The sequence below is a fragment of the Anoplopoma fimbria genome, chromosome 19, assembly GCF_027596085.1.
Source record: "Anoplopoma fimbria isolate UVic2021 breed Golden Eagle Sablefish chromosome 19, Afim_UVic_2022, whole genome shotgun sequence".
Taxonomy (NCBI): Eukaryota; Metazoa; Chordata; class Actinopteri; order Perciformes; family Anoplopomatidae; genus Anoplopoma; species Anoplopoma fimbria.
Genome location: NC_072467.1, coordinates 23,620,461 through 23,644,804, shown reverse-complemented (window position 1 = coordinate 23,644,804; position 24,344 = coordinate 23,620,461). Strand labels below are relative to the sequence as shown.

General features: G+C 38.4%; 2 protein-coding genes across 2 annotated transcripts; one reads left to right on the top strand and one right to left on the bottom strand.

Moving 5' to 3' along the window:
- Nucleotides 1-4,208: 4,208 nt before the first annotated feature.
- rlbp1b (retinaldehyde binding protein 1b) lies at nucleotides 4,209-9,526 on the top strand. The gene is made up of 7 exons (XM_054620783.1): nucleotides 4,209-4,220; nucleotides 5,267-5,395; nucleotides 6,073-6,277; nucleotides 7,286-7,464; nucleotides 8,326-8,484; nucleotides 8,694-8,804; nucleotides 9,398-9,526. Exons 1-7 carry the CDS (start codon nucleotides 4,209-4,211, stop codon nucleotides 9,524-9,526), a joined length of 924 nt encoding a protein of 307 aa, XP_054476758.1.
- A 2,330-nt stretch (nucleotides 9,527-11,856) lies between these two features.
- On the bottom strand, nucleotides 11,857-24,268 carry abhd2b (abhydrolase domain containing 2, acylglycerol lipase b). Its single transcript, XM_054619972.1, has 12 exons — nucleotides 24,192-24,268; nucleotides 22,850-23,000; nucleotides 22,408-22,476; nucleotides 21,355-21,585; nucleotides 19,985-20,160; nucleotides 19,458-19,625; nucleotides 18,561-18,744; nucleotides 18,250-18,342; nucleotides 17,739-17,840; nucleotides 17,525-17,594; nucleotides 17,274-17,358; nucleotides 11,857-14,088 (listed from the first exon to the last, which is right to left on the bottom strand). Exons 4-12 carry the CDS (start codon nucleotides 21,564-21,566, stop codon nucleotides 13,892-13,894), a joined length of 1,287 nt encoding a protein of 428 aa, XP_054475947.1. The 5' UTR covers nucleotides 21,567-21,585; nucleotides 22,408-22,476; nucleotides 22,850-23,000; nucleotides 24,192-24,268; the 3' UTR covers nucleotides 11,857-13,891.
- Nucleotides 24,269-24,344: the final 76 nt, after the last annotated feature.

Here is a 24,344-nt window from a genome sequence, read left to right as displayed (position 1 = left end):
AGATTATATATATATATATATATATATATATATATAATGTATCCAACATTATCTAAACATTGAACGAGCTGCAGGTGGAGTTCATTCTCCATGTTTCTCTAAATAGCTTTGTCTTACAAACCCATGAACTCACGCTCTAAAGCCTGAACTTGGCCCCTCAGCTCAGGCTGTAGGGAGGAAACACAGCAAAGCATTGTTTCTCCCAATCCGTCTAATTTTGTTCCCCAAATCGCTTTATTGAGATCAGGCATGATTTAGCAGATTACTAGCTGGCCGCCTGCTCCTTCTTCGTTGCTTCAGGAGGAAAAACGTGTGTCGGTGACGTTAGCGAGACCGGGGTCAGCGAGAGGAAGATGGCCGACGTCCAAATGTCAACCACAAAGAGAGAAGGGCCGGCTGCGTCGATGTGTTTGTAGACTGTTGAGTTTAAAGAAAGCTCAAGTTAACAGAAATTTGGCGTTACCAGTGTGTTGCAAATAAAAATAATTAAAGACTCACTAAAATAAAAAATGTAACGGTATTTATACTACGCTTTGACTTAAATTCATTTTGTGGATCTGGCATTAAGAGATTAAAAATAGAACTTCCAAAACAAAACCTGACAACATTTGTTACATTGTGTACACCAACATTTTACTGTGATAAACAAAAACATTCATATGGTTAGGTATTAATAGACAAATACTTTATTTACTGTGGTATATTTAAAGACAATTTAAATTTCACTTACATCTTTAAATTGTAAATTATGTGACTAATCATTATAAAAGGCCTACATTAGTTGTTTCAGTGTCATGTGAAAAAGTTACAAAGAAAGGGGCCACATTGAACCAGATCCTGCTGACGGACCCAAAACGTCTAGGGCGATATTTACATGTTACCATAAAACATGTATCAGATATATAGTGTGTATATGTAGGTTGTAGTGTGAAGACTTAAAGGACGTGTGTGGGTTTTTCTCTTAAAACAAAATTGTCCTCTAGAATTAACTTTGAATGGTATCTTATGATGATCACATCACTAGTGCAACTCAGGATGAGGGAGGATTGATCAGTAAATCAATGCACAAAGGTGGTTTTGAACAGTGAATGATGTCTGAAACAATAGAAAATAACATAAAAAGCTCAACCCATTCAGGGCATGTGGTCCTTAAAAATCATTTCACTCAATAACAGCTTAGAACCAAAAAACACAGCAATTACTACGATTACAGCACCATGTTGTATTTACTGTCCAGTAGCTCTTTGTTAATTGGTTTACACTAACACACACACACACACACACACACACACACACACACACACACACACACACACACACACACACACACACACACACACACACACACACACACCTCTCTGTTTCTCAATTACTTGAGATTAATCTGGAGGGTTTTTTGTTCCTCATCCTCGTACAGAGTACATGTGTGTCTGATTACATTAAGTGTTCACAGAATTGATCACATTATATAAACTTTTACATTACTCTCAGCTCCGAACGCTGATGTTTTGAGTACGTGAGGACTAATCTGATCACAGGGAACTGTGGGTAGTTTAGGGTCCATGTTTATTGATATGAATGCACACAAGTCTAAATCCAAATCCGTGTGGCTTGTGTGTGTGTTTGTGTGTGTGTGTGTGTGTGTGTGTGTGTGTGTGTGTGTGTGTGTGTGTGTGTGTGTGTGTGTGTGTGTGTGTGTGTGTGTGTGTGTGTGTGTGTGTAAATGTTCTTGTGAAAACATGTGTTTAGTAGATTTTTAAGCTTTTCCTCCTCAATCAGAATGATGGATCTCTAGTTTTAAAGCAAAGATCTCATGAATACAAAACTGGTCTGAAACCTTTTTATAAAGATTTTTGTAAAACCCGGCATATACAGTAAACAATTTTTTTGCAACAGTTCAGTGTGTCTTGCTTTTATTTATCTTTGCAGCGGTGTAGTGTTGCAATTAACAATTATTTTCATTATCCAATTATCTTCTTGATTGATCACTTAGTATATGAACTGTTAAGAAAAAAGTTACCATCATAATCTTAACATTGTCTTGATTTGTCCCACCAACAGTGCAAAACCTAAAAATACTTAATTCACAACAATGGAAAACTAAACAAATGCTCAAATTCTTGATCATCGAATCCTTGCATGCTCCAAATCTGATGGCAACCACTGACCAAAACTCACACAACTCAACAAAAAACCTTTTTTTAGTCTGAAATTGACACTAAACATATTTAACAATCAGCTGATAGAGCTTATGCAGTTTTGCCCCTGTTTTTGCTGTTAATCAGGTCTTGGATTGTGTTGGATATTTACTTCTTATACGCTTAACATTTAATACTTTATTGTATTATGTATATGTTTTAACGTTTATATTTGTACTCTCCTTATTCTTCTGTTGTAATCTTTAATCAATCTCTGACATCATTAATCCCAGCTCTTTGTTTGCTGAGTAAAATATAAATTAAAGTCATTTTAAAGACTAATAATAAAAAGTAATTCCTATTGCTGCTGGTTCCATTGAGAAATAACACAACATTAGAGCCTGACTGAACTCCCAATGGACATCATGTCTCTAAACATGTGACCCGGCCGTTTGAATGCAGGCCTCCGTCTCTCTCCCTGCATCCAGTGCGATCACGTTGCAGAAATAAAACTGGGAATCAGCCGTCACAATGGTCACTTTTCACTCAAGCCTCCTTGGAATTCAAACAAATCCCTCCAACAGCTTAAACCACCTCTTACCTAAAGTGTGTAATCAAAAAATTACATCATCCAAAATGTGCACTGGCTCTGCCTTTCATCACGGGAGCCCCTCCACCATTGGCCAACATCGGCCTCGCCATCACTTCCTCCACACCTCTCCGCCACTTTTTATGTTGATTGAAAAAAAAATGAAAAAAGGGAAAGTTGGATGTAATCTGGTGTGACGACACTAATCCCAACGCTACAAATCATAGGTCCCGTCCAGCTCGCTCCACACAGACTCTCCCGGGACTCCCCGCCAACAACTTCACATCCACCCCAGGTAAGACTCCTCTACTTCTGTTTGCTTCCTCAGAGGTTGTACGACTCTAAATCTCTGCAGCTCCTCTGGGTTCTTTTATAAAGTGGCATGAAACAAAAGAAATGAGGATATCTGGCCGCCTCTGACACCCATCATGTGTCTCGAGATATTTGAGTGCTAAATGTAATTAAGTGAAGACTATTTCAAGCTTCAGCAGGTGCATCATGGGATCAACTCTGATGAGGTTCAGAGCTGCATTCCAGCTGTGACAACAATCCCAAAAATGCAAAGCTCTGCATGTTTTGGATCTACTGAGTCTTTATAGAAACACTATAGAGACACAGTTCAGCAGGTACAAAAGTCTTTTAGTCTTTCCAAAACTCTGACAGCAAAATGTAAATGTGTGGCAAAGTATCTTATATTTAATGTAAAAAAATGTAGAAGTAATTTACTTTAAAAAAGGGTCACGAATGCTTGTCTGTGCTTTAAACCTATGTGTAAAATGTTCAAGGTTTCCAAAGATGTGATGTTGCAACCATACATTGCATTTTTCCACTCTGTTAGGACTGCAAACAACAATGTATTTCCTCATCGATTAATCTGCTGGTTATTATTAATTTCGTTCTATAACATGCAAGTTTAGTGTCGTGTAAATCTAAACAGCTTGAAGCCCAAATTGCTCGTTTTGTTCGAGACTAAAAGCCAAAGATATTCAATTTACTGTCACATATCTTACAAGGAGCTAGGTTGTATTTTATATTTTCTCTTGAGAAATGATTAATTAATTATGAAAATAGTAAAAAGATGAACTCGTTAGGATTAGAACAGCAGGATACTACATGTGCATAGTTTAAAATCTACTTTAAAATGAACTTTATGGGAGATTTAAAGGAACATTATGGTTGTATCCATTCACAAATTATAAATACTGAATTTCTCACCATTAATGTTTATGCAGAATTGGTTGATTTGAGCCTGTTGATTATGAAACCAAAAGACTGTCGACCTTAAATATCCCATTAAACCATCCAGGAATGGGAAAGTGCTAAATATAGCCGAATCAAGGTACCCTGTGATAGCAGAGCCGGTGGGATGAAGGGGGATTAAAGTGGAGCACAGTGTGTCAATTGTTTGTTCTGTTTTTCTCTTTAACCCTCTTTTTCTTTTTCCTCCAGACAGTACGACACGGACATAAAGAGCAGAAGATATGGCTGTGGTTGTAAGTATTTGCACTTTTACATTAATTTAAAACTGTGTACGTCTAAGAGAACTAATCAATGTTGATAATTGAGCCGTAACGCGAGGAAAAGGCCTAAATCGCCAAATACCTATTCAGTATTTACTTACTTCCAGTAACGTGGACTCAGCTGAAGCTCAACATTTCTCAAGACCAAAGCTCATTGTTAACAAACGCCGTCAACAGCTACTGTAGCCTCAGCCGCTAATCTCTACCTCTAGTCCTCACCGTGTGTTTACAGGCTTTACTGGACTCGTGAGTGGTGAGGGAGATTAATCAAACACTGAGGCCTATTGATTGTTTGCTGCTGCAACTGGCATTTTTTTGTTGTTTTTCATGCGGATAAGTCGTGTTTTTAATCCTCACACACACCTCACAACCAAATCCTGTGAGAGAATTATGTTGACATCCATCTAAAGCAACATGCAAGAAACAAACTCAGATCTACAGATTTAAGAGCATTCAGAAGGATGGAGAACTTTAAATGAACACTTATTGCCAGCGAGTGAGTATCCATAACACCAGGGCCGCGGAGCTGGCAAAGCTAAATGGCATGCATCCATTATTAATGTTATTAATAACACCTGTAGCTTTCCTGCCATGATAAACTATCCACTGTGCTAAATGACTTATTCAGGTGTGGCCAAAAGTGCAACAGGCTGCTGAGCAGAGATCATTTCTATTATTATAGATTATTATGTGAGTTAGATAGAGCTGCTTTGCTCTGACTTTAATCATCTGGTTTTTATTCTGGAATAGTTTTGGGCCCGAACAACCATGTTTCTCTCTCCAAGTCTTTATAGTTGCAACTTGCAGGGATGGGTTTCAAACTATAATCAAACTATCAAAGCACTATATTTGATATTGAATTATGTTGGAATCAAACTTCTAGTCAGTTTGTAGTCTTTTTCTACTCATTAATCAGATATTTGCTGAATGCCAATATTCAGCAAATATTGGCATTTTTTTTGCAATATTTGCAAAAATGGCTGCTGTCGTCTGCTCTTACGCCGATTCTCTCCTCTCAGAGTGGAACTTACCGCATGGTGTCGGAGGAGGAGCAGGCTCTCAGGGCCAAGCTGGAACGTCTCACCGTCAAGGACCACGGGCCGGTGTTTGAACCCTGCGCCAGCCTGCCGGACCACACCAAGCAGAAGGTAACAAGACCTGTTCCCACATCACCAAGTCAGAAAAACCAGGACACAACATTAGTGTGTCTGTAGGCCACCGCAGTTTTCCTACATGCTTGGAAAGGGAGGAGTGAGCGGAGGGATATTCAGTTGGTTGCAATCTACAACCTCACCACTAGATGGCACTGAATCCCACACACATCCTTTAAACTATATGACCAGGATTACTATAAAATGAAGCTAAGCTAAGAGAGTTTATCATGTAACATCAGCAGACACAGGCAGATAAAGAGAGCCTGGCTATGTTTGTTCCCCTTAAGTAACACAAACCAACCTGCAGTACTTTTCCTCGTGATAATCCTCCGTGAAAGAATGCACTAAAAATGTAGAAAATAGCAGACTCAGACGCTAGTATTGCATGCCTGATCACACCTAGGAAAGCTATGATAACACACATAGTTAATTCAAACTTGAGTTATTCACTTAACGAGATTGGCAAACATGAAGACCTGGTTGGACTTAATATCAGGTCAGTTAGAGAGTCCGAATAAACCAAATTGATGAGATAGCATTGTCAAACAGAACTCTTATTTCGCAACATTAATAAAATACCATTTCGTTTACTTTTTGACAGTTATGTCACTAAACTGTATAAAAATCAAAGCTGGCTGTGACCTTACTGTCTGCTCCGGCTCCCCCTACAGGCCAAGGACGAGCTGAACGAGACGGATGAGAAGAAGGTGGCGGCGGTGAAGGAGCTGCGAGAAATAATCAAGGAGAAGGCCGATGCGGGTGACGACCTGGCCAAAGGGGTGCAGGACACCTTTGGGGAGAAACCGGACAGTTTGCTGGTCCGCTTCATCCGGGCCAGGAAGTACGATGTGCCCAGAGCCTTCGACCTCATGAAGGGTACGATAGAAACAGGTTGAAGTGATGATACTGACAGCAGGTTTCCCACCAGAGAATCTCAAACTCATGGTTATATCACATGAATCCAACATAAAAGAAACAATAGGAAACATGCTAATCTGTGTGTTTAATATGAGAAGTAGTGAAAGAAGAATAAAAATACTGTTGCGCGTAAAAGTCCTGCATTCAAAATACTACCTACATACAAAGTACAAAAGTATTTGCATCAAAATATACCTAAAGTATGAAGAATGGTTCATTTTAGAATCATACATATTATATAACTGGATAAGAATTAGTCCATGTGTAATTCAATCTACTTTATTTACTGCTGGGTAGTTTAAGCTATAATAAAACATAGTTTATGAGTTGAGTTGCATTTAGTTTCAATAATCTGAATCTGCAAAGTAATTTAAGCTTTAAAATAAATGTAGTGGAGTAATAAGAACAACTTTAACTTCCAAAATTGAGTGGAGTAGAAGTAAAAATTTGAATGGATTGGAAATACTCAAGTAAAGTACAAGTACCTCAAAAATGTAAGTACAGTACTTGAGTAAATATACTAAATTACATTCCACCACTGGATACGTATGTACTTTTAAAAAATCTGATCTCTAAATCATAATATAATGATGGATTTACAGCTATAAAGGCTCCATAGTTCTTACAAAATAAATCAAAAACTGCAATAGACAAATCAAACCAGGATGTTTTTTCGAAGGCTAATACAAATAATTAATATTTTTACATTGACAAAATATTGTTTTAAAATATACAACTGGAAAAAAACTCAATATCATTATGGGATACTCAAATTCTCAACTTTAACCCAAACTGATTCAATAGTTTAGAGACAATGTGACCCAACCTCACTTTTAATTTAAAGGAAAAAAACCACAAATGTGGCTTTTAAATTGTGAATTAATATTCTAAAGTGTTATTGAACATTGAAAATGAAAGAGTACAGCCCGGTGTGACCCCAGAATGTGCTCCTGTGTTTCCGTCCAGGCTACGTGCGTTTCAGGAAGGAGTACCCCGAGCTGTTTGAGAATCTAACCCCCGAGGCCGTACGCAGCACCATCGAGGCCGGATACCCCGGCATCCTGCCCAGCAGAGACAAATACGGCCGCGTGGTTCTGCTCTTCAACATCGAGAACTGGGACTACGAGGAGATCACATTCGATGAGGTAAGTGGGTGGTTTCTGTTTCAACATATCCCACAATGCACCTAGAAAAAGCACATCTACCACTTTAATTTAAATGGGTCAAGGATTCAATGGTGGAAGAAGTACTCAGATATTTTTACAATTAAAATTAAGTAAAAGCAAAAATCCCACAGTGTAAAATACAAAAAGTTATTCAACATGTTTTGTAATTTTCAGTAAATATACACAACTTTATACACAAAAAGTAAAAGCACTCATTCAGTATTTTTTTATTTTATTTATTAATTTTGAACATGAAACAAATAAGTAAAACAAAAATAACAAATAAAAAATGTAATGTTAACATATAGGAAACTCTTAATATAGAAATGATCATAAACAATATAAATAAACAACATTAAATAAATATTACATCACAATACCCCACAATACTTAATGATGACTTAATAACAATAAGACGGGGCTCATTTTAATTGCTTTACATTTTACTGTATATCATCATTTATAAGTTGATTCTTTTATATTTTGTATTGATAATCTGAATTTGCAAAATAACTAATGTTGTCAAGTAAATTGAACACATTGAAAAACACTACAGTACAACACTGGCTTCCAAAATGGGGTTAGTATAAAGTATCATAGAAGTACATGTACCTCAAGCTAAATACAGTACTTCAATGAATATACTTAGTTACAATCCACCACTGGATATGTCAAAATTCGTCTTCATATCACACAATGTGATTACAAATATCATAAAGATTTAAATCAGTTAATGAATCGTGTGTGTGTGTGTGTGTGTGTGTGTGTGTGTGTGTGTGTGTGTGTGTGTGTGTGTGTGTGTGTGTGTGTGTGTGTGTGTGTGTGTGTGTGTGTGTTCAGATCCTGCGTGCCTACTGCGTGATCCTGGAGAAGCTGCTGGAGAACGAGGAGACTCAGATCAACGGGTTCTGCATCATTGAGAACTTCAAGGGCTTCACCATGCAGCAGGCGTCGGGAATCAAACCCACGGAGCTCAAGAAGATGGTGGACATGTTGCAGGTGTGTTGAGAAGGATGTTTTAGAAATAAAAAGCTGCGAAATAAGATCTTCAGATGTTTTTTATAACCTTATTTTTGAATGTGTGATGTTGTGTTAGGGAATTTTGATGTGTTATGATTCATAGAGGGCTCTCCCCTCTCTGTCTCTTCTAACAGCTTGAGCAAGGCATTTTCAGTATATCACCAAACCATGTTACTTTTTTCTTCCAGGATTCGTTCCCTGCTCGTTTCAAAGCTGTCCACTTCATCCACCAGCCCTGGTATTTCACCACCACCTACAATGTGGTCAAACCACTCATGAAGGGCAAGCTGCTGGAGAGGGTGAGTCAGTCAGACACATGTGATCCTTTAATGACCGGCTGCAACACTGCGTCACATGCAACCATGTCAGAGGACACAGTCAGAACTGGTTTTCAGTGCAGGACTTTAAAGGATTTTATTCAAACATTGCATGTAATATTATCCTGACAGCTCTGAGGCCAATGTTACTATTCTTTCAGACCAGGTTGTGAAATAAAATGGCTTCAGCAGCAAAAGTACACAATTGTTTTTATCTTAATTTATCTTTTAAATTTTGGATTTTACACACAGATTTGTTGTTGTTTTTATACTTCATTTAAATAATAATGCATGTTACAGTTATTTTAGTGGAGCTTGCTGCAGGCCTGCAATAATACTAAAAATACCCATAACACACCAACAAAACCTTTTTACTTTTAATTGAATTCATGCTTTGTTTCTGAAATTCATGTCTGATCTGTTTTCTGCTATATAACTCTCTGTTGCACTGACTTTATAAAGACTTCCCACTTCAGGGTATTATAGATATCGATTAAAATCAAATTCCCACTCACCTGTTTGAAAGCCAGGTGGTGAGTCTCAAACGCCTCTAACAGCTGCTGTCCTCGCTCTAGGTGTTTGTCCACGGAGACGAGCTGGAAAACTACTACAAGGAGTTTGACGCCGACATCCTCCCCTCTGAGTTTGATGGAAAAGGCTCAAAGTACGACGGCAAAGCCACGGCGGCCAATCTCTTCGACTAAAGCCTCCGCCCTCCTTCTGCACCCAACCAGGCCATGAGCCATAATATATTACAAAACTCCACCCGACCGTGGAGACTCAAAGCCCAAATCTAGCTGTGCGGTTGTAGGAAGAAAAATAAGGTCTGGAGTGCATGTTGTGTTCAAGAGGTCCAAACAAAGCACAGGTCAACAGAAAAAACCCTCAAGCATTATACCACCATCTGGTTGTCACTTAATACGTTTATTTAGCTCTGCTCTTTATGGGAATGGAGACACTGGTGTTTTTTCCAGTTTCAAATCACTTATTACAGACTTCATATGCTTTACATATTTGCAGATTGTTTTAAAAGATTTAAGATTTTCAATCTTTCGGGCAACCATTGACTTCACTTCACTCCAACATAGTGTGAAAATCAACCTTCTTAGTGTGAAGACTGGTTTGAAATAGACAATTCATCACAATGAACATGAAGAAAATGTTATATTTTTGTTTATTTTGCGACATTTGCAAATTAAAGCAGTTTTGGCCGGGCAGTATTTTGATGCTTCCTTACTGTTGTGTTCAAATACTCTCTGGAAAGATTAAATTCATTATTATTCTTTTCAGTGTCCATTGTTCTACTGATTCTCAAACATGAGATCTCAGAGGTGGCTGACACAGCTGCATTACTGTAACTAATCTAATAATAACGGTGACCACATGTCCTTCTCTGTGCTGGATTATGCATCGTAAACAGGTTTCAAGGCTTTGAAAATTGATTTTCATACTAAATTTAAAAGAAATGAAGTGAGTGGCTGTCTATGAGGCGCTCTTTAATCTAAAGTATGGTTGGGAAATAGTCTGTGTTATTGTATGTTTGATTATTTGACCAGTCAGATACATTAAAGTCCTTTAATGTCATTTTTATGATGGGTAAATTGAGAAAACATTCAGTCAGAACAAACAGGCTGACCCATGTTAAGTCAAATGAGAGTGCTGACCGCCTGGCTTTGACATTTCCTGTCTCCCACCTGTTCAGTTTGTGCTTTGTCTGGACTGTAGTTCACCCCCCACAGCTTGTTTCAACACTGGCAGGTCCCAGCTTTCTGTTTTCTGGTCCCTCCGTCTCTCCTTGAAGCACAAGGCTGATATTCCAACAAGTGCCTGTCTGAACACCCCCACTGGGCTGGTCCAGGCCATCCGGCTGATCCAACTTTCCCCCCACAGTTCCACACTCTCTGGTCTTTACAGAGACCACCACCGGTTTGCCACTCCTTTGGCACTCGTGTGTTTTTTTAGATTGCTCTTCAATTTGAATATTATGATGTTTCACCCGTTGTGCTACCTGGTGCACCAATAAGAATGTCAATAAATGTACAATAAACTGTATATAAATATATGTTGTAGTCTTTTGCATGAATTTGCAAATCTAAACAAGATTAACCCTCAATAACAATGTTAGCGGCTCTGTGAGACTGAACTCAGGTGGTGCTTTGAGCCAAATGCGTCAGCATGCACCATCTTAGTTTAGTGTGATAGCATGCTAATATTTTCTAATAAGTACTTAACTTAAAGGGGACAAGTGCTAATTTTAACGGTTAAAACTTGAATTTAGGGTTTCTACCAGAACATGTTGACATGCTTTATTGTTAAAAAAACCCATTATTTTTCTCATACTCTCTCTCTGAATATACTTTCATTGTCCTTCTGTCTGAAACGCTCTGTTTTAGTTCCTGTCTCTTTAAGTCCTCAAGTCGAAAAAGTGCCAGCTGCTCTGATTTGCTTGCAAGAAAAATATGGTGCACCTTTGCAAAGGTAGTTCTCAAGCCATAGGGTGCGATACTCCATTGGGGAGGGAGTCGTTTTATTCTAACGAGCCTTTATGTGACATAAGACGGGGAGAAAAATCTGATTGGCTTTTAAATCACTTGTTTTCTGAGGAAGCCCACAAATAACCGACTGAGCTGCCTTATTTTCCAGTTTGTGGCACTTTTTCAGTGCTTGTGCACATACATTTGGGTATTTGGAGTGCCCAAATGAATGAACTGAAAAGGTGATTTTTTTTAAACTAAAGCTGAAGGTAGCAGGAATGTCTTTGGTTTTGCAGCTTTTCGGTCAACATCATTTTTAGAAATGTTTTAATTCTGACCAGATGGTGGCTCTAGAGGAAAAGTTATAGGAACTCAGAAGTTAGTGGAAGTCATTGACTGTAGACCATTAATGTCTGTACACAAATCCATCATAATCCATCTAAAGTTGTTGAGATATTTCAGTCTGGACCAAAGTGGCGGACTGTGTGACGTTATGGCTAGAAAACGAAAAAACCTAGAGAGGTTTACAATAAAGAGACAACAAAAATATTTGTGAAAAATATTTATTCATGGGTGAGTTCAAATATGACTAACTAGTCATGAATGTGCACCATATCAGAACAAAACCCATTAAGATTAGATTACAAAAGTTACACCCAAAAGCAGATAAAGAAAAAGTCTAAAGACAGTAAAGTGCAAATAAAACAGTCCGTTTCAGTCAGGACATATCGCACACAACAGTGGCGCTTTCAGGTTATATTCAGCTTTAAAAAGGAAAGAGAATTAAAGTTGCATTAAATCTTATTGATGATATGTTGGTTAATAAGACTTGCATGAACTCGGTGGGAGGGGATGTCCTGCATTTACTTACAGGAGACAGGATGTTACTCACAGGAAACTGTGACTCATGTATCAAACATTCAGCCCACAGGCCCAGAATTAACCGCAGAATACAAACGATTTCTTCACATAAAATCCACCTCTTATTTTGTCAACGTTTGAGACCTTTATCAGTACATTTTTCAGAAAAATATACCCAACCATTAGACATAAACAGAGGTAAGTTTTCATGAGCCTTCTGTCTTTTCTCCTCTCTTCACTCTATTTATTTTTTTGTTTGTTTTTACGTGACAAACTCCGGTACGTAGCAATAAGCAGCTTAAAACAAGCCCCCCCACAAAAAACAACTTATGAAACGTATCAATTAGCCCTTGTTCAAAGTTAATACAAGTCTAATGTGAGACTTCCATTGTGTTTGAGATGCTGAAAATGCTGCAAAATCATTAAAAAAAGTACGAAGTTGAGATACTTTATATTGAAAAGTGAAGAGTGCTTTGGTCCATTTGCTTGGTAAGTGCGTAAATTGAGAGACCACAATGGGAATTTCTTATCTAGTACGCTTACAGTTTGTGTCCCACTTTATCTCTCTTCTCTCCTTTTTGTTGTAAACACAGTCTGACCCAGCTCCGTCCTGAACGTGGACTTTTTGAGAAGGTCAGCAGCAACAATAAATGCTAATGGTCCACTGTTCACAATGGAAATGCAAAAAGAAAATCTGGAGTCAAATGAGCAAAATTATGCATCAATATATATAAATCTATCTAAATAGAATGATATATATAAATAAATCGAACTGGGTGTTTTTAACACATTCCTCCTGCAACAAAACAACAAACTTCTCTTAATGGAAACATACAAGATCATATTATATCAATGTTAATCAAAAAATATTTCCACTGAACACGGCAGACCTAGATGTTGAGCAACAGCTGGAAATCAGTAACAGTAAACAGTAAACCATAAATCACGTCATCCTGCTTCTTATTAGAGGTAGCTCAATGATTCAGGAGAAGCCAAATGCGTTATAGATTTACATTTATATTAAGGCACTTAACATCTGGTATTGAATCATGAAAGTCTTTTTAAATAGATAATAATATGCTTCAAAATATAACTGATGGGTCTTCAGGTGTATTTTAAAGTATATTATGGTTAAAGGTTTTAGGCTTCAGTCTTTGTCCTTCACACTTAGGTAAATTTCCAGTTTTCATTAACGACTAAGTTATTCTAGTTCTGTTATTTGTATATAAGCTGACTTATGAATATTTGATTATCTCAAACATTTTTCAGTAGTATTAATGTAGAAAGACACTTTTTTCTTCTTTCTACATGCAGGTCAAAGGTCACATTCATCCTCTGATGACCTTACGACCCCCACCCCATCCCCCTACTAATTATATCACCCTGCTTTCCAGGTTCAAGAAGCAGCAGCTGCCAAAAAAACAGCAGAGGGTGAACTCGTGTTACACTGGAGGTTAACTGGGAACAAGAGGAAGGACCAATTCAACATGGGGTCATGTTACATTTTCAGGTATCTCACACGAGTTTCAACACATAAATTAGCACGTCCACTTCAATTTAGCCCTTTTCTAATCCATTGTAGAGACTTCCTACATTTCCCAGAAGCCCTTACTGAACTTTAAGGCCACTAGTAGTGAAATGTACCAAATACAGAGGAGGATGTTTTGGTCTATTGTTTAGTCTCCGGACTTCTATGTCCGTTTTGTTCCCCGTTGATTGTTACCCCAGTTCTCTTCAGGCAGCAGTTCGTGTCCCGGTCGCTGCTCTCTGACAGGGTGGCCGGTTCTTCTCCCAGTGGCAGATGGCGTTGGTGTACTGAACTATGACCTTGTCCATCCAGGTGAGGGGCTGAGGGATCAGCATGGCTCCCTCAAAGAAGCCCAGGTGACCTCCGTGTTGGGTCAGGACGAACATCACGTTGGGCATCTTTTCTACAAATAGAAGGAGAGGTAAGATAACCTTAGCAGTATTTACAATCAAAGTACAAACAGCTGTTGAAACACAGTAGAAGTTACTTTGACAGCATTAAAAAGTAGGGGCTTGTTTGGGTTTTCTGTGTACTTGAGTGCTGCAGAAATGAGTCCCAAAACCAAGACAAGAGTTAGCATTTTTGCACTTCCTGTTTCCTCGTCTCGAAGTCAATTAAGTAAAAGTTTAGAATTTTCTTTTTGTTAGAACTCTGAAATAAAGTCTGTGGTTAACTCAAGCTTAAGATATTGTAAGGTTTTGTTCTACAATATACCATCTTGTGAATTTTGAAGCTTTTAAGTGTCTTCCAACGGTTGCTAACAAACGGCTAAATGAGACTACAAAACATCATCACGCAGAGTAGTCTGCATCCTTGTGTATACTTGCGTTCATGCGACCGTGGTGTAGTTTGTTAATAGCCTTTAGCTTTAGCTTTCCTCTTCTGCCAATTACATTCACTCTTCAAAAATAATAAAAGTAGTGTTCAATTGTAAAGATTATCTTCGCCAGAGTTTATAGTCTACAATAATCCATAATCGAATGGAAAAATCTCATTGGCTTTTTGTTGGAGGGAACCAGTGTGATGCTAACTTTTTGGGTTGGCCTGAAAAAATACGTCATCCCTGCAGCACTCTACTTAAACTACTGAAGACATAAACCAATCATCAGAGCCAAACATGATATTCGTTAATTTGTATAAATTCACCAACTAGACCCATCAGCCTCCAAGCCAACAAATCATATTCACCAAACTGTACAATATGACTCCTGAAGGACACTGGCTCAGAACTGAAGGAACTTTAATTCATTAATTAACAGTGACAATAAACACATTTTGTTAAGGATAAACCCCCTGATTTTATAGAACCTAACAGTGGCAATTAATGTCCACCTTGCACAAGATTATGAACTCTATTAAGAGGGAGGTAAAAGGATATTTTGGCTGACACTATTTTAGCTTTTTTTTGCACTTCATTATGTCACATTTTGGTTATTTTCTGGTCAAGCACCTCCAGCCATTTAGTAATTAAAGGCATCCTGATCTTGTCTTTGAGAAGGTTAATAATTCAGCTCTCCTGTGAGGCCAAGACGTCCCTTCTCTTAACACACATATACATACACTATACGGCCCACCTTTCCCTTTCTGTTACTCTACACCACCTGCACACTCCCTCCTTCCTCAACTCTTCTAAACAAACATAAACAACGCTCATGTTCAGCTAGGGGTTTAGGCGGAATATTGTCACCGAATTTTCAAAATCTATTCTATAAAAAGGGCAAATTTTCAAAAGCTATGACATCCTGTAGCAACGTTTGTTATTTTTAGTTGGTTTCCTTCCTGTGTGCATGAGTGCATGAGGTATATACATGAGACTCTTATCATTAAATTCAGGAGATGAAAACTCAGTTCTAACTTAATGTCATGTGTTTTAATTCCCTTGAAGTCAAAGACTTTAGAATTTCACTTTTTTATTAGGCCATTACTCACACTGATTTACACACACAGGGGCCAGTGCATGTGAGCAACCGAGGCAAGACAAGGCTACACACACCACACACCACACACCACACACACACACACACACACACACACTGCTCTCTATATATAATCCAACAGCCTAGTCGTATCACATGGCCCTGAAAAATTCAACAAGACTATCTAGGCCGGGCAGTGTTGTTGAGCAGATAGCGGCAACAAGACTTTATCAACACTTAAGACTCCGGCTCTGGTGTCTGCTCCAGAGGAGAGGGAGGACAGCGGATGCATTTACTCTAAACTCTAGACTCTCTGTTTGAGTAACTGTGAGGACAATGTTTGACTGTTGTAGTCAGTCATTTTCTAGGAAACACCCAAAACAAATATGAGCTGTCATGGCAACAGTGCAGTTAACTCCTACGCATTTTGCTGTATAATCATGTCTGTAGAGGAGATCATACTGCATACTTCCAGTTGGCTGTTTTTGAACAGTATTGTTTTTATACATGTTGCATTTATGAGTTACTTATTTCATTTTTAATGGTCTACTAAAGGCAGCTTTTAAAGACACTTAAAGGGATACATTAGTGGGGTTATATGAGGTACTTTTGGTACTTATAAGCTGTGTATTTGCTACAGTCGATCCCTACAGTCTGCACTCATGAAGCAGGTAGGAATGTCTGCACGGAGAGAAAGAAATGTACTGTTGTGAGCAAGGGCAGCAGCAGAATGTAGTTTAGCCACTTAATACAAAGGCCCTCCTTAAAAAAATAAACATAAGTTGAAGTGATCTCTATATTTAGAATACTTCCGCTGGTTTACCTTGCTCTGAGACAGCTTTACAGTCTATGTTACCGAGGTGGAACTGAGGACGTTTTAGATCCTTGCGACCAAAGCCACCAGACTGTTTTGCAAAAAAAAAAAAAAAAATTCACTACGCAGAACAAAAGAGTTGCTTGTCTACTGCTGCCTCAATCATTTGGTTATTTTATGACTTTGTCCTAGACAAAGTCACACAGTCATACAAACTATATAACTGATAAACACAGCGGTGGAGCAGTGGTTCTGCCACGTTAGTGTCTTGTGGCTTTGGTGGCAGCACAGATGGATACAACGGCTTCAGTTCCCCATCAGATAGAGCTGTCTGACGGCAAGGTAAAGCTGTGAAAATATGGATTTCTTGAGGTGGGATGTTTTTTAGGTGGCTAAAATTCATTTTGCTGCTTCCCCCATCCACAACACTACATTGCTTTCTTTCAGTGCAGTGGCTACTGTTTTTTTTTTTTTTTCAAACTAAGAATGTGTCGACTGTCAACTACTGTAATTAATACACTGATTAAGAGATAAGTACCTCGTACAACCCCACTTCAAGAAATCCGAACTATCCCTTTAACAGCCTTTGTCTCTTATTCATGAGACTCTAGTGAAGGCTTTCTATCAAATAGCTTATTTTTAATGTGCCAATGAAAATGACTTTGCATTAAAGATAAGCTGAATAATGTTTTTAAATATTCAGTGTCAGATGTACTTTTCATCCATTTGGATAAAAACATGAAATATTGTAATTGAAGAACTCTACACCATGACCAAAGCAATATAGTAAAGCTAACGACACCATGGCATTAGACCCCAAATACTTATAATTATTATAGTTAGAAAATGAACACAAACCTGCGAGTGTGCGTGGTATTTCCAGTAGAGACTGATGAATGAGTGGGTCATCCGAGGAGTTTACCAGGAAGAGAGGCACAGTGACCTGGAGACGAAACAACAGTTTGTTTCTGAAGGACTTTGTATGTAGCAGCAGTAGTAGTATTAGCAGAAGATCACAAAATGTCAAACTATTCCTGTATTAGTATTAATATCAGCAGTATATCAAAGTAAACCCGTCAAGCTTTCTGTACAAACTTCTACACACTCACTTTTTGGATGTACTGCACACAGCTCTCCTTCTCGTAGTACTCCTTCAAGGAGCTGTGCCCGTGAAATTTCCTGCAGGAAAAAAATCGTGTGTTGAATTATTATAATTAAACCTTTATTTAAACCAGGTAAGATAACATCAGTAACAGATATCAGAGCTGTAGCGTTCATGGAGGCCATTAGCAGCCAATCAAATCCACCCAAACTCGCCCCCACCTCATGATGCTGTCGTCGATCTGCATCAGAGACGTGGCTGCGTACAGTCTGCTCAGGTCCACGTCACCAATGTTGCTGGAGTTCAGGCTGAGAAAACTGCTCCTGTTGAACAATACAATAAAAGTATTTAGACAAATAAGGACAGGAAGCTAAATCTCTGTCTAACAATGTCAGATACTTATTCTTTTATAATTCAGCAAATCATGGCTGATGGATTTCACACTATAAGCCTATTTTTTTCAGTTTATTATCAATTTCTAGGATAGATTTCTTTCTATACTTGACCGACAGACAGTCAAGAAAGTATTGCCTCCAATGGATGTTTATCTTGTTGTGTTGCTGCAGAAATCTACTGAGACAATTAATGTATGGAAAGAACTCAATACATCTGAAAGAAAGCAAGATACAAACTTTATCTACTACAACTCATGTGTGATAAAATGAGACTGTCATAAACTAGAAAGGATTAAACACATCTGTAACTTCAGAAACGGTTGTTGTGTTTCTCCACCTGTGTGACAGGATGAGCTTCTTCATTTTGTCCGCCAGCATAAAGTTGTAGAGTCTCCTGCACTGATCCCACTGAAGGAATGTTTCCTGGACTCTGCAAACACAAATGCATAAATTAGTGCATACTCTAAAGGTAGGAAAAACACCTGACCAGCTTTGAAAAAAAGTTTCAAGATGACCAACTTTTGTGTTATCATATAAAGTATATTCATAGGTTTTGACATAGGGGCAACTAACAAGTATCCCAATTTATGCATTTTATTAATATAAAGTCTTGGTTCTGTTCATTTGTTTGTCCTTCCGTCCACCTACTTGAGAGCGCTGTAACCCTGACAGACGGTGACACAGCAGAGCACCCGGTCCTGGTTGGATGGGCTCTCACCCAAGAACTTACAGGCGATGTTTCCCCCCAGACTGAAGCCCACGACCACCAGCAGCGTCTCAGGGAAAGCTCGTTTGATGTAGCCCACCATGGCGGCATACTCCCAGGTACAACCTGAATGAAGGAGAGACATTTTAACATCTGTGTAGTAGTGATAAATACGCAAAGGAAAAGTATGCTAGATTAGAAAAATTATCCAACTAAAAAAAACTCCCAGTGAACTCTTTTCAAATGAAAGCAGCTAGAAGCCTTAAGTCCAAAAGTCAACACGTCTGCAACACTGACAGCCTGTCCCTGAAGGCCTCCCTCCAAAGACACTCCCCCAAAAGTATTATACTGAATGTACTCAAAGCTGTCAAACTAGAAACTTGTGGAAGTCTGAGCAAAATACACACATGTACCATTACATTCAGGACAAATAAAGTTATTGGACAGGCTTATTAGAGTCCTGAAACAGCCAGAGAGATCAGATTTATTTCCTTTTTATTTTTTACCAGAGCAGTTATTTCATCGATTGTTGTCAGGATGTAATGAAAACAAAAATACGAAGCGTTTTTCAGAGAAGATTACCAACCCTGCCTTTAAAGTATGACATTGGAAAAAAGTTTGTGAATTCAGTTTTTGTTTCTATGTTGCAACTTTGACTGAAACCTGATTGAAATCTACTTTGCTTTGTTTGCTTCCCCTAATTTTTAGTTCTCCTCACTTTAGTGAAGCAACATCAGATAAGCAACGAAGTGATCTTCCCCATTTTGGTTTTAACTGTAACATTTTATCAAACCTCTCCTTTCAATTCTACCATGTGATGTCCCCCCCCCCCACATTACCATAGGTGAACATGCGGGGCGAGGTGAGCTCCATGTTGGGCAGGGCTCCCAGGTGGTTGAGGACAGCGCAGCGGTAACCCTGCCGCTGGGAGTGATCCACAAAGGTACGGATGTAGTTTTTCTCGCTATGGTTACCGATCCCAGGGCAGATTACCATGGTTACGTCATCTGACATACACAGACAAACAAGAGGGAACACAAACATACAAAGTGGAGTCATGTGGGGGCGTAAAAAGTGGACGCCATGTGTGTGCTTGTGCTGATTTAATCGGCTGCTGTAATGCGTGGCTTTTTTTTTCCGCTCTTGGGATTTATTAGTGGTCTTCCAGCTTTTGCATACTGTATTATGATGAGCTGCTAGTTAGTTCAGGACGATTAACTAGCGATAAAAACAAGCACACAAAACTCAGGTGGAACGACATGAAAATCAAATCAATAATCAGTGATAGATTCATGTAAAAATAAGCTTTAAAAAGACAGAAGATATGTGGTTGTGTGATCCTAAACATGCAGAAAATATTGCTGACCTCCTGTGCTGTGATCTCCGAGAGCTTCAAAGAGGTCAAAGGTCGCTGTGGCCCCGTCCTGCATGGGGAGGAACATGCGGACCCCGTGGAGCGTCGGAGTGCTGACACGCCCCATCTTTCCGTACAGGGCCGTCTGGAGATGTCCACTCTTACCCCACAACAATGGAGGAATGTATCTGAAGAGACGCATGAGCTCCATGTTAGACATCACAGCTGTTAACATACACACTGAAGATATTTCAGCACAGTCTTAGCAAAGACTATCACACATATATACCACCACAGCTAAAGGAGGAGGCAAACAAATCTACAGGCGCCGTCAGTCATTAGCTAGAGCTAGAGAAGGTTGCTTATTTGTGGTTGACGTTTTCATTAAATCATATCATGCAACTCTTGTAACCTTATTCCCAGAAATAAGTGGGTCTCAAGCCAACAAGCTTCAGCATAACTTTAAAGTGATGTACTGTCTTTAATAATCGAGAGTTTACGGGATGTTAGTACGAGCAAGTCGATGTTAGGCTCATCCATGCGCAAGTGACATAAAGGGCAACATTAGCATTTGTTTGATTTGAGCGAGTGTCAAATAGTCTCTTTTGAAAAGGGAGGTTCCTAAAAAAAGGGAAATTGTCTGAAAGTATTAAAAAGGAACAGTGTGCAGGATTTAGGGGGATTTATTGGCAGAAATGGAATATAATATTTATAACGTTTTCATTCATGTTTAATCACCTGAAACTAATAATTGTTGGGTTTGGTTACTTTAGAATGAGCAGTTTATATCTACATAGGGAGAGGGTCCCCTTCCATGCAGTCTGCCATCTTGCATTTTCCATGTTTCTACAGAAACACTACACTGGCTCTAGAGAGAGCATTTTGCCTTTTTATGTCACCTGACAGCCACCATACAGTTTTCTCGCTGACTAAATCTCTCTGTTTTTCAAAATAATGGTCCGTTTTCAGGAATAAGGCAGCTCATATAGTGACTATAACGGCACCAGTTCACTTACATAATTCTTCATATTTTTGTTAACTTTTGTATACTTTTCAATAAGTGTTCACTTTAAAAGAAAATAGGTTTGTTGTTTTTATATCAGAAATGGATTTGTCTTGTTTACTTGTATTTCACCTTTATGCACAGTATAAAAATGAAATGAATCCAAGTCGATTCGCAGGTCCTCTGTGTTTACATTTAAATTTAAAGGTCACATCAATGTCACCAAGATAATATCCGAATGTCAAGGTCAAATGTGACGTGAAAGTGAACCTCACACCCAAATCTGAGGTGATCAAGACCCAAACCAGTCATCCAATGTTCCAGTCCAAGGTGCATGACAAGTCCCTAAAACTGACTCTATATAATATTTAACACTCACTCTTTGGTCAGCATCGTGCAGGATTTGAAGAGGTAGCGGCTGAGCGGCGTGTCCTGGTAGACCAGCTCTGGAGGCTCTGTGCTGCTCTTCAGGTTCAGACAGCGGACGATGACGTAGAGGACAGTCGCCACCGCCGCCAGCTTCACGCCGTCGAACATGGCCGGCAGCTCCGGGCCGAAGGTGCTCATGTCACCGTCCTCGAGGACGGTCATTGTGGACACAGGAGAGGACCTACATGGACAGCGTGTCAGGAAAGCATTTAACTTGCATGAGTTTACAGGAGGTGGAGTGTTTTCTAGAACAGTAGTTTGACTCTGTTAGAACCAATTGTTGAGATTAAATATTACTTATAAAAATAGAATATGAGATATTTGGAGATAATGGTTTTGGGCTCTGCTTTCCTCCGTTACTCTCTCTAGAGACTTGCTAGCCCTGAAAGTTTTACTTTCTCATGTTGGTCTAAAGTCTGTTTGCAGATCCTAATCTCTGATCCTTATATTGGCACCAAACCATTTGCAGAGGTGGAAGAAGTAATCAGATCCTGTACTTAAGCAAAAAGTAGCAAACTCAGTTATGTGTCATGCATTCAATGTTTAACTAAAGTTTAAGTACAATTGTAATGGCATCAAATCCACTTAAAGTACTCAAAGTCAAAATACTCTTTGCAGGATGGCCTATTTTAGAGTAATCTAGTATTAAATGTGTTTAATGTTGAAGCCCAGGAGTCAATAATGATACTTCACAACTTATTTGTTGATGTATCATTTCTATTAATAATCTGAATCTGCAAAGTTAAATGGAAAATGGAAAGGCTCATATAAAGTACCTCAAAATTGGGCTCAAGTACAGTGATTTAGTTAATTTACTTAGTTCATTTCCTCCACTGGGTATTGGATGCTTCAATTCCAAAGCATTGATACCGATATTGACCATTGGGAACTCATTAATCAATGAATCTGCCCACTTTTAATGACAGTATTAACTATCAGAGATGCCCTGATGTGATGTAATGTAATGTAATGCCCTCTACTGATTTAAAAAGTTTTCCCCCACCTTGTCTGACTTTGAAGGAGATACAGTGGTCGTGCTCCCTCCTTTTTCTCTGTCGATACTCACTCAGTGCTGAAAAACAAACATAGTAAAATATGACAAAAGAAACAAGAAAAACAGACAAAACCATTTGCGGATATGTCACATTTAGATACATTTATAATGCATGAGCGATAAAACCGGAACTTGCAAAAAGTAGACTAAGACAGAACAGAATAGAATAGGACAAAAAGACAGCATTTGTTCTGGTTAGTTTAAATAAATAAAGAAACAACAACATGTGTTTCACTTTGAGTTTCTGCTAAAGAATGTGTTTGCGTCACTCAGGTAGTTCCTGCAGAGGGTTGAGCTAAAAGGCTCAAACAAACACAAGCAATGCATGGATTTCACATGAAGTAAATCATGTTGTTTTAATACATATAAAGGGGAATATTTCCAGTCTTACCATGTTTTTTTTTTGGGGTAGTTTGACTGAGTTCTGGTCGGATCCAGCTGGAGTTGAGCGCACTGTCTGTTTACAGCCGAGGAGTGACTGACCAGCATTGAACTCAGGACGCGTTCAAGTGCTCTTATAAAGCTCCGACTTCTAGCCAGCACTGCAGCCAAAAAGTAAAACAAATACATTTTAGCACATTCTTTACAATAATTTGGCTCTTTATATCTCTCATCTAAACAATAAATTAATTATCATAGCTTGTGTATAAATTCAGTCACCGCTTTTTGAGTCATAATCTATCAGAGCTTCCGTATTCGTCGATTGTGTGTTTGAAATCCAGCAGTACCTGAAGGCAGCAGGATAGCGTACTTCCTACTGCAGAGAAACTAACAGACTAATTTACAGTAACAACATGCTGTGGTTTAATTATAGTAGACATGTGTGGGAATACATTTCACAACGAAACACACATGTAACACACATAACACGTGGATACAAAACATTAACACAATCTCACATACATACAGTCAACATATAAAATATATTAAAGTGGCTTATAGTTGATTAAGTTCAAATAAACTTCCATAAACTCAGTTACTACTCAAGGGTGTATCAGAAATGCAGACTATGTAGACAGGTATTCACAACAACAACATGGTTATTGCATGTTTAAAGTCAGTTTTAAAACAAAATGGAACTGGGGGCATTAATTAATGTCACATCAGTTTCAAGGGACCCTGTCATTGAGTAATTTAACCACTAGGGGGCGCCATCCACTCATGGGACAAGCAGTGTAATGAGTAGTTCAAAGTGACCTAATTAAGCTTATAATATTTGTGTAGGATTGTTCTGAAATTGATTATTGGTTTATTATTATATTATTATAATATTGTGTGTTTATGACACGGTGACACTGTATTTAGGAGAAATTGTGACATTGTAAGTCATAACATTTACAGAGCCATCACAGTGTTTCATTGCAATTTACCCCACAATTATCAAACCATTATTTTAATATTAGGGGGAGACTGTGTGAGGAATCACATAATTAAAAGACCATGTAGATAATTAAGTGGAAATTATGGAGTGTGAGAGTGTTTTGTGTTGCTGTAGCTTAGTTAAAATATTTTATTATTTACATTTTATTTCAATTGCAGCCATGAATTAAGCCACAGAAACTCAACATTTTTTTTAAATTTGAATTGATGCACATGTTAAAACACAATAGGTCATAAAAAAAAGGTGCACATGCACATGCACATTTTTTTTTTTTTACTTTATCGTGTTTTTGTTGTCCAATCAATACGTATAGTATCATTAGTCCATAATAAATCAAAGAGCCTACACTTACGTTTAGGTCGTTTCACCCATTCAGTTTGGCATAGTCCTGAACCTTCTGAACAGAAACAGATGTGTGAACAATGAACGTCAAAATGAGGTTTCAGTTGAACTGTAACTTATGTTCTTCTTCCAAAGAAATAATGCCACAGGAATGTAAACTCCC

Excerpts from the sequence above, each read along its gene's own strand:
- rlbp1b (XM_054620783.1), top strand. Across the intron at positions 7,465-8,325 it reads AGGAGATCACATTCGATGAG|ATCCTGCGTGCCTACTGCGT; the intron begins GTAAGTGGGTGG and ends GTGTGTGTTCAG. Across the intron at positions 8,805-9,397 it reads AGGGCAAGCTGCTGGAGAGG|GTGTTTGTCCACGGAGACGA; the intron begins GTGAGTCAGTCA and ends TCCTCGCTCTAG.
- abhd2b (XM_054619972.1), bottom strand. The coding sequence starts at position 21,566 with ATGACCGTCCTCGAGGACGGTGACATGAGCACCTTCGGCCCGGAGCTG. Across the intron at positions 17,359-17,524 it reads GTGTGCAGTACATCCAAAAA|GTCACTGTGCCTCTCTTCCT; the intron begins GTGAGTGTGTAG and ends TTTCGTCTCCAG. Across the intron at positions 14,089-17,273 it reads AATACCACGCACACTCGCAG|AAAAGATGCCCAACGTGATG; the intron begins GTTTGTGTTCAT and ends TTCTATTTGTAG.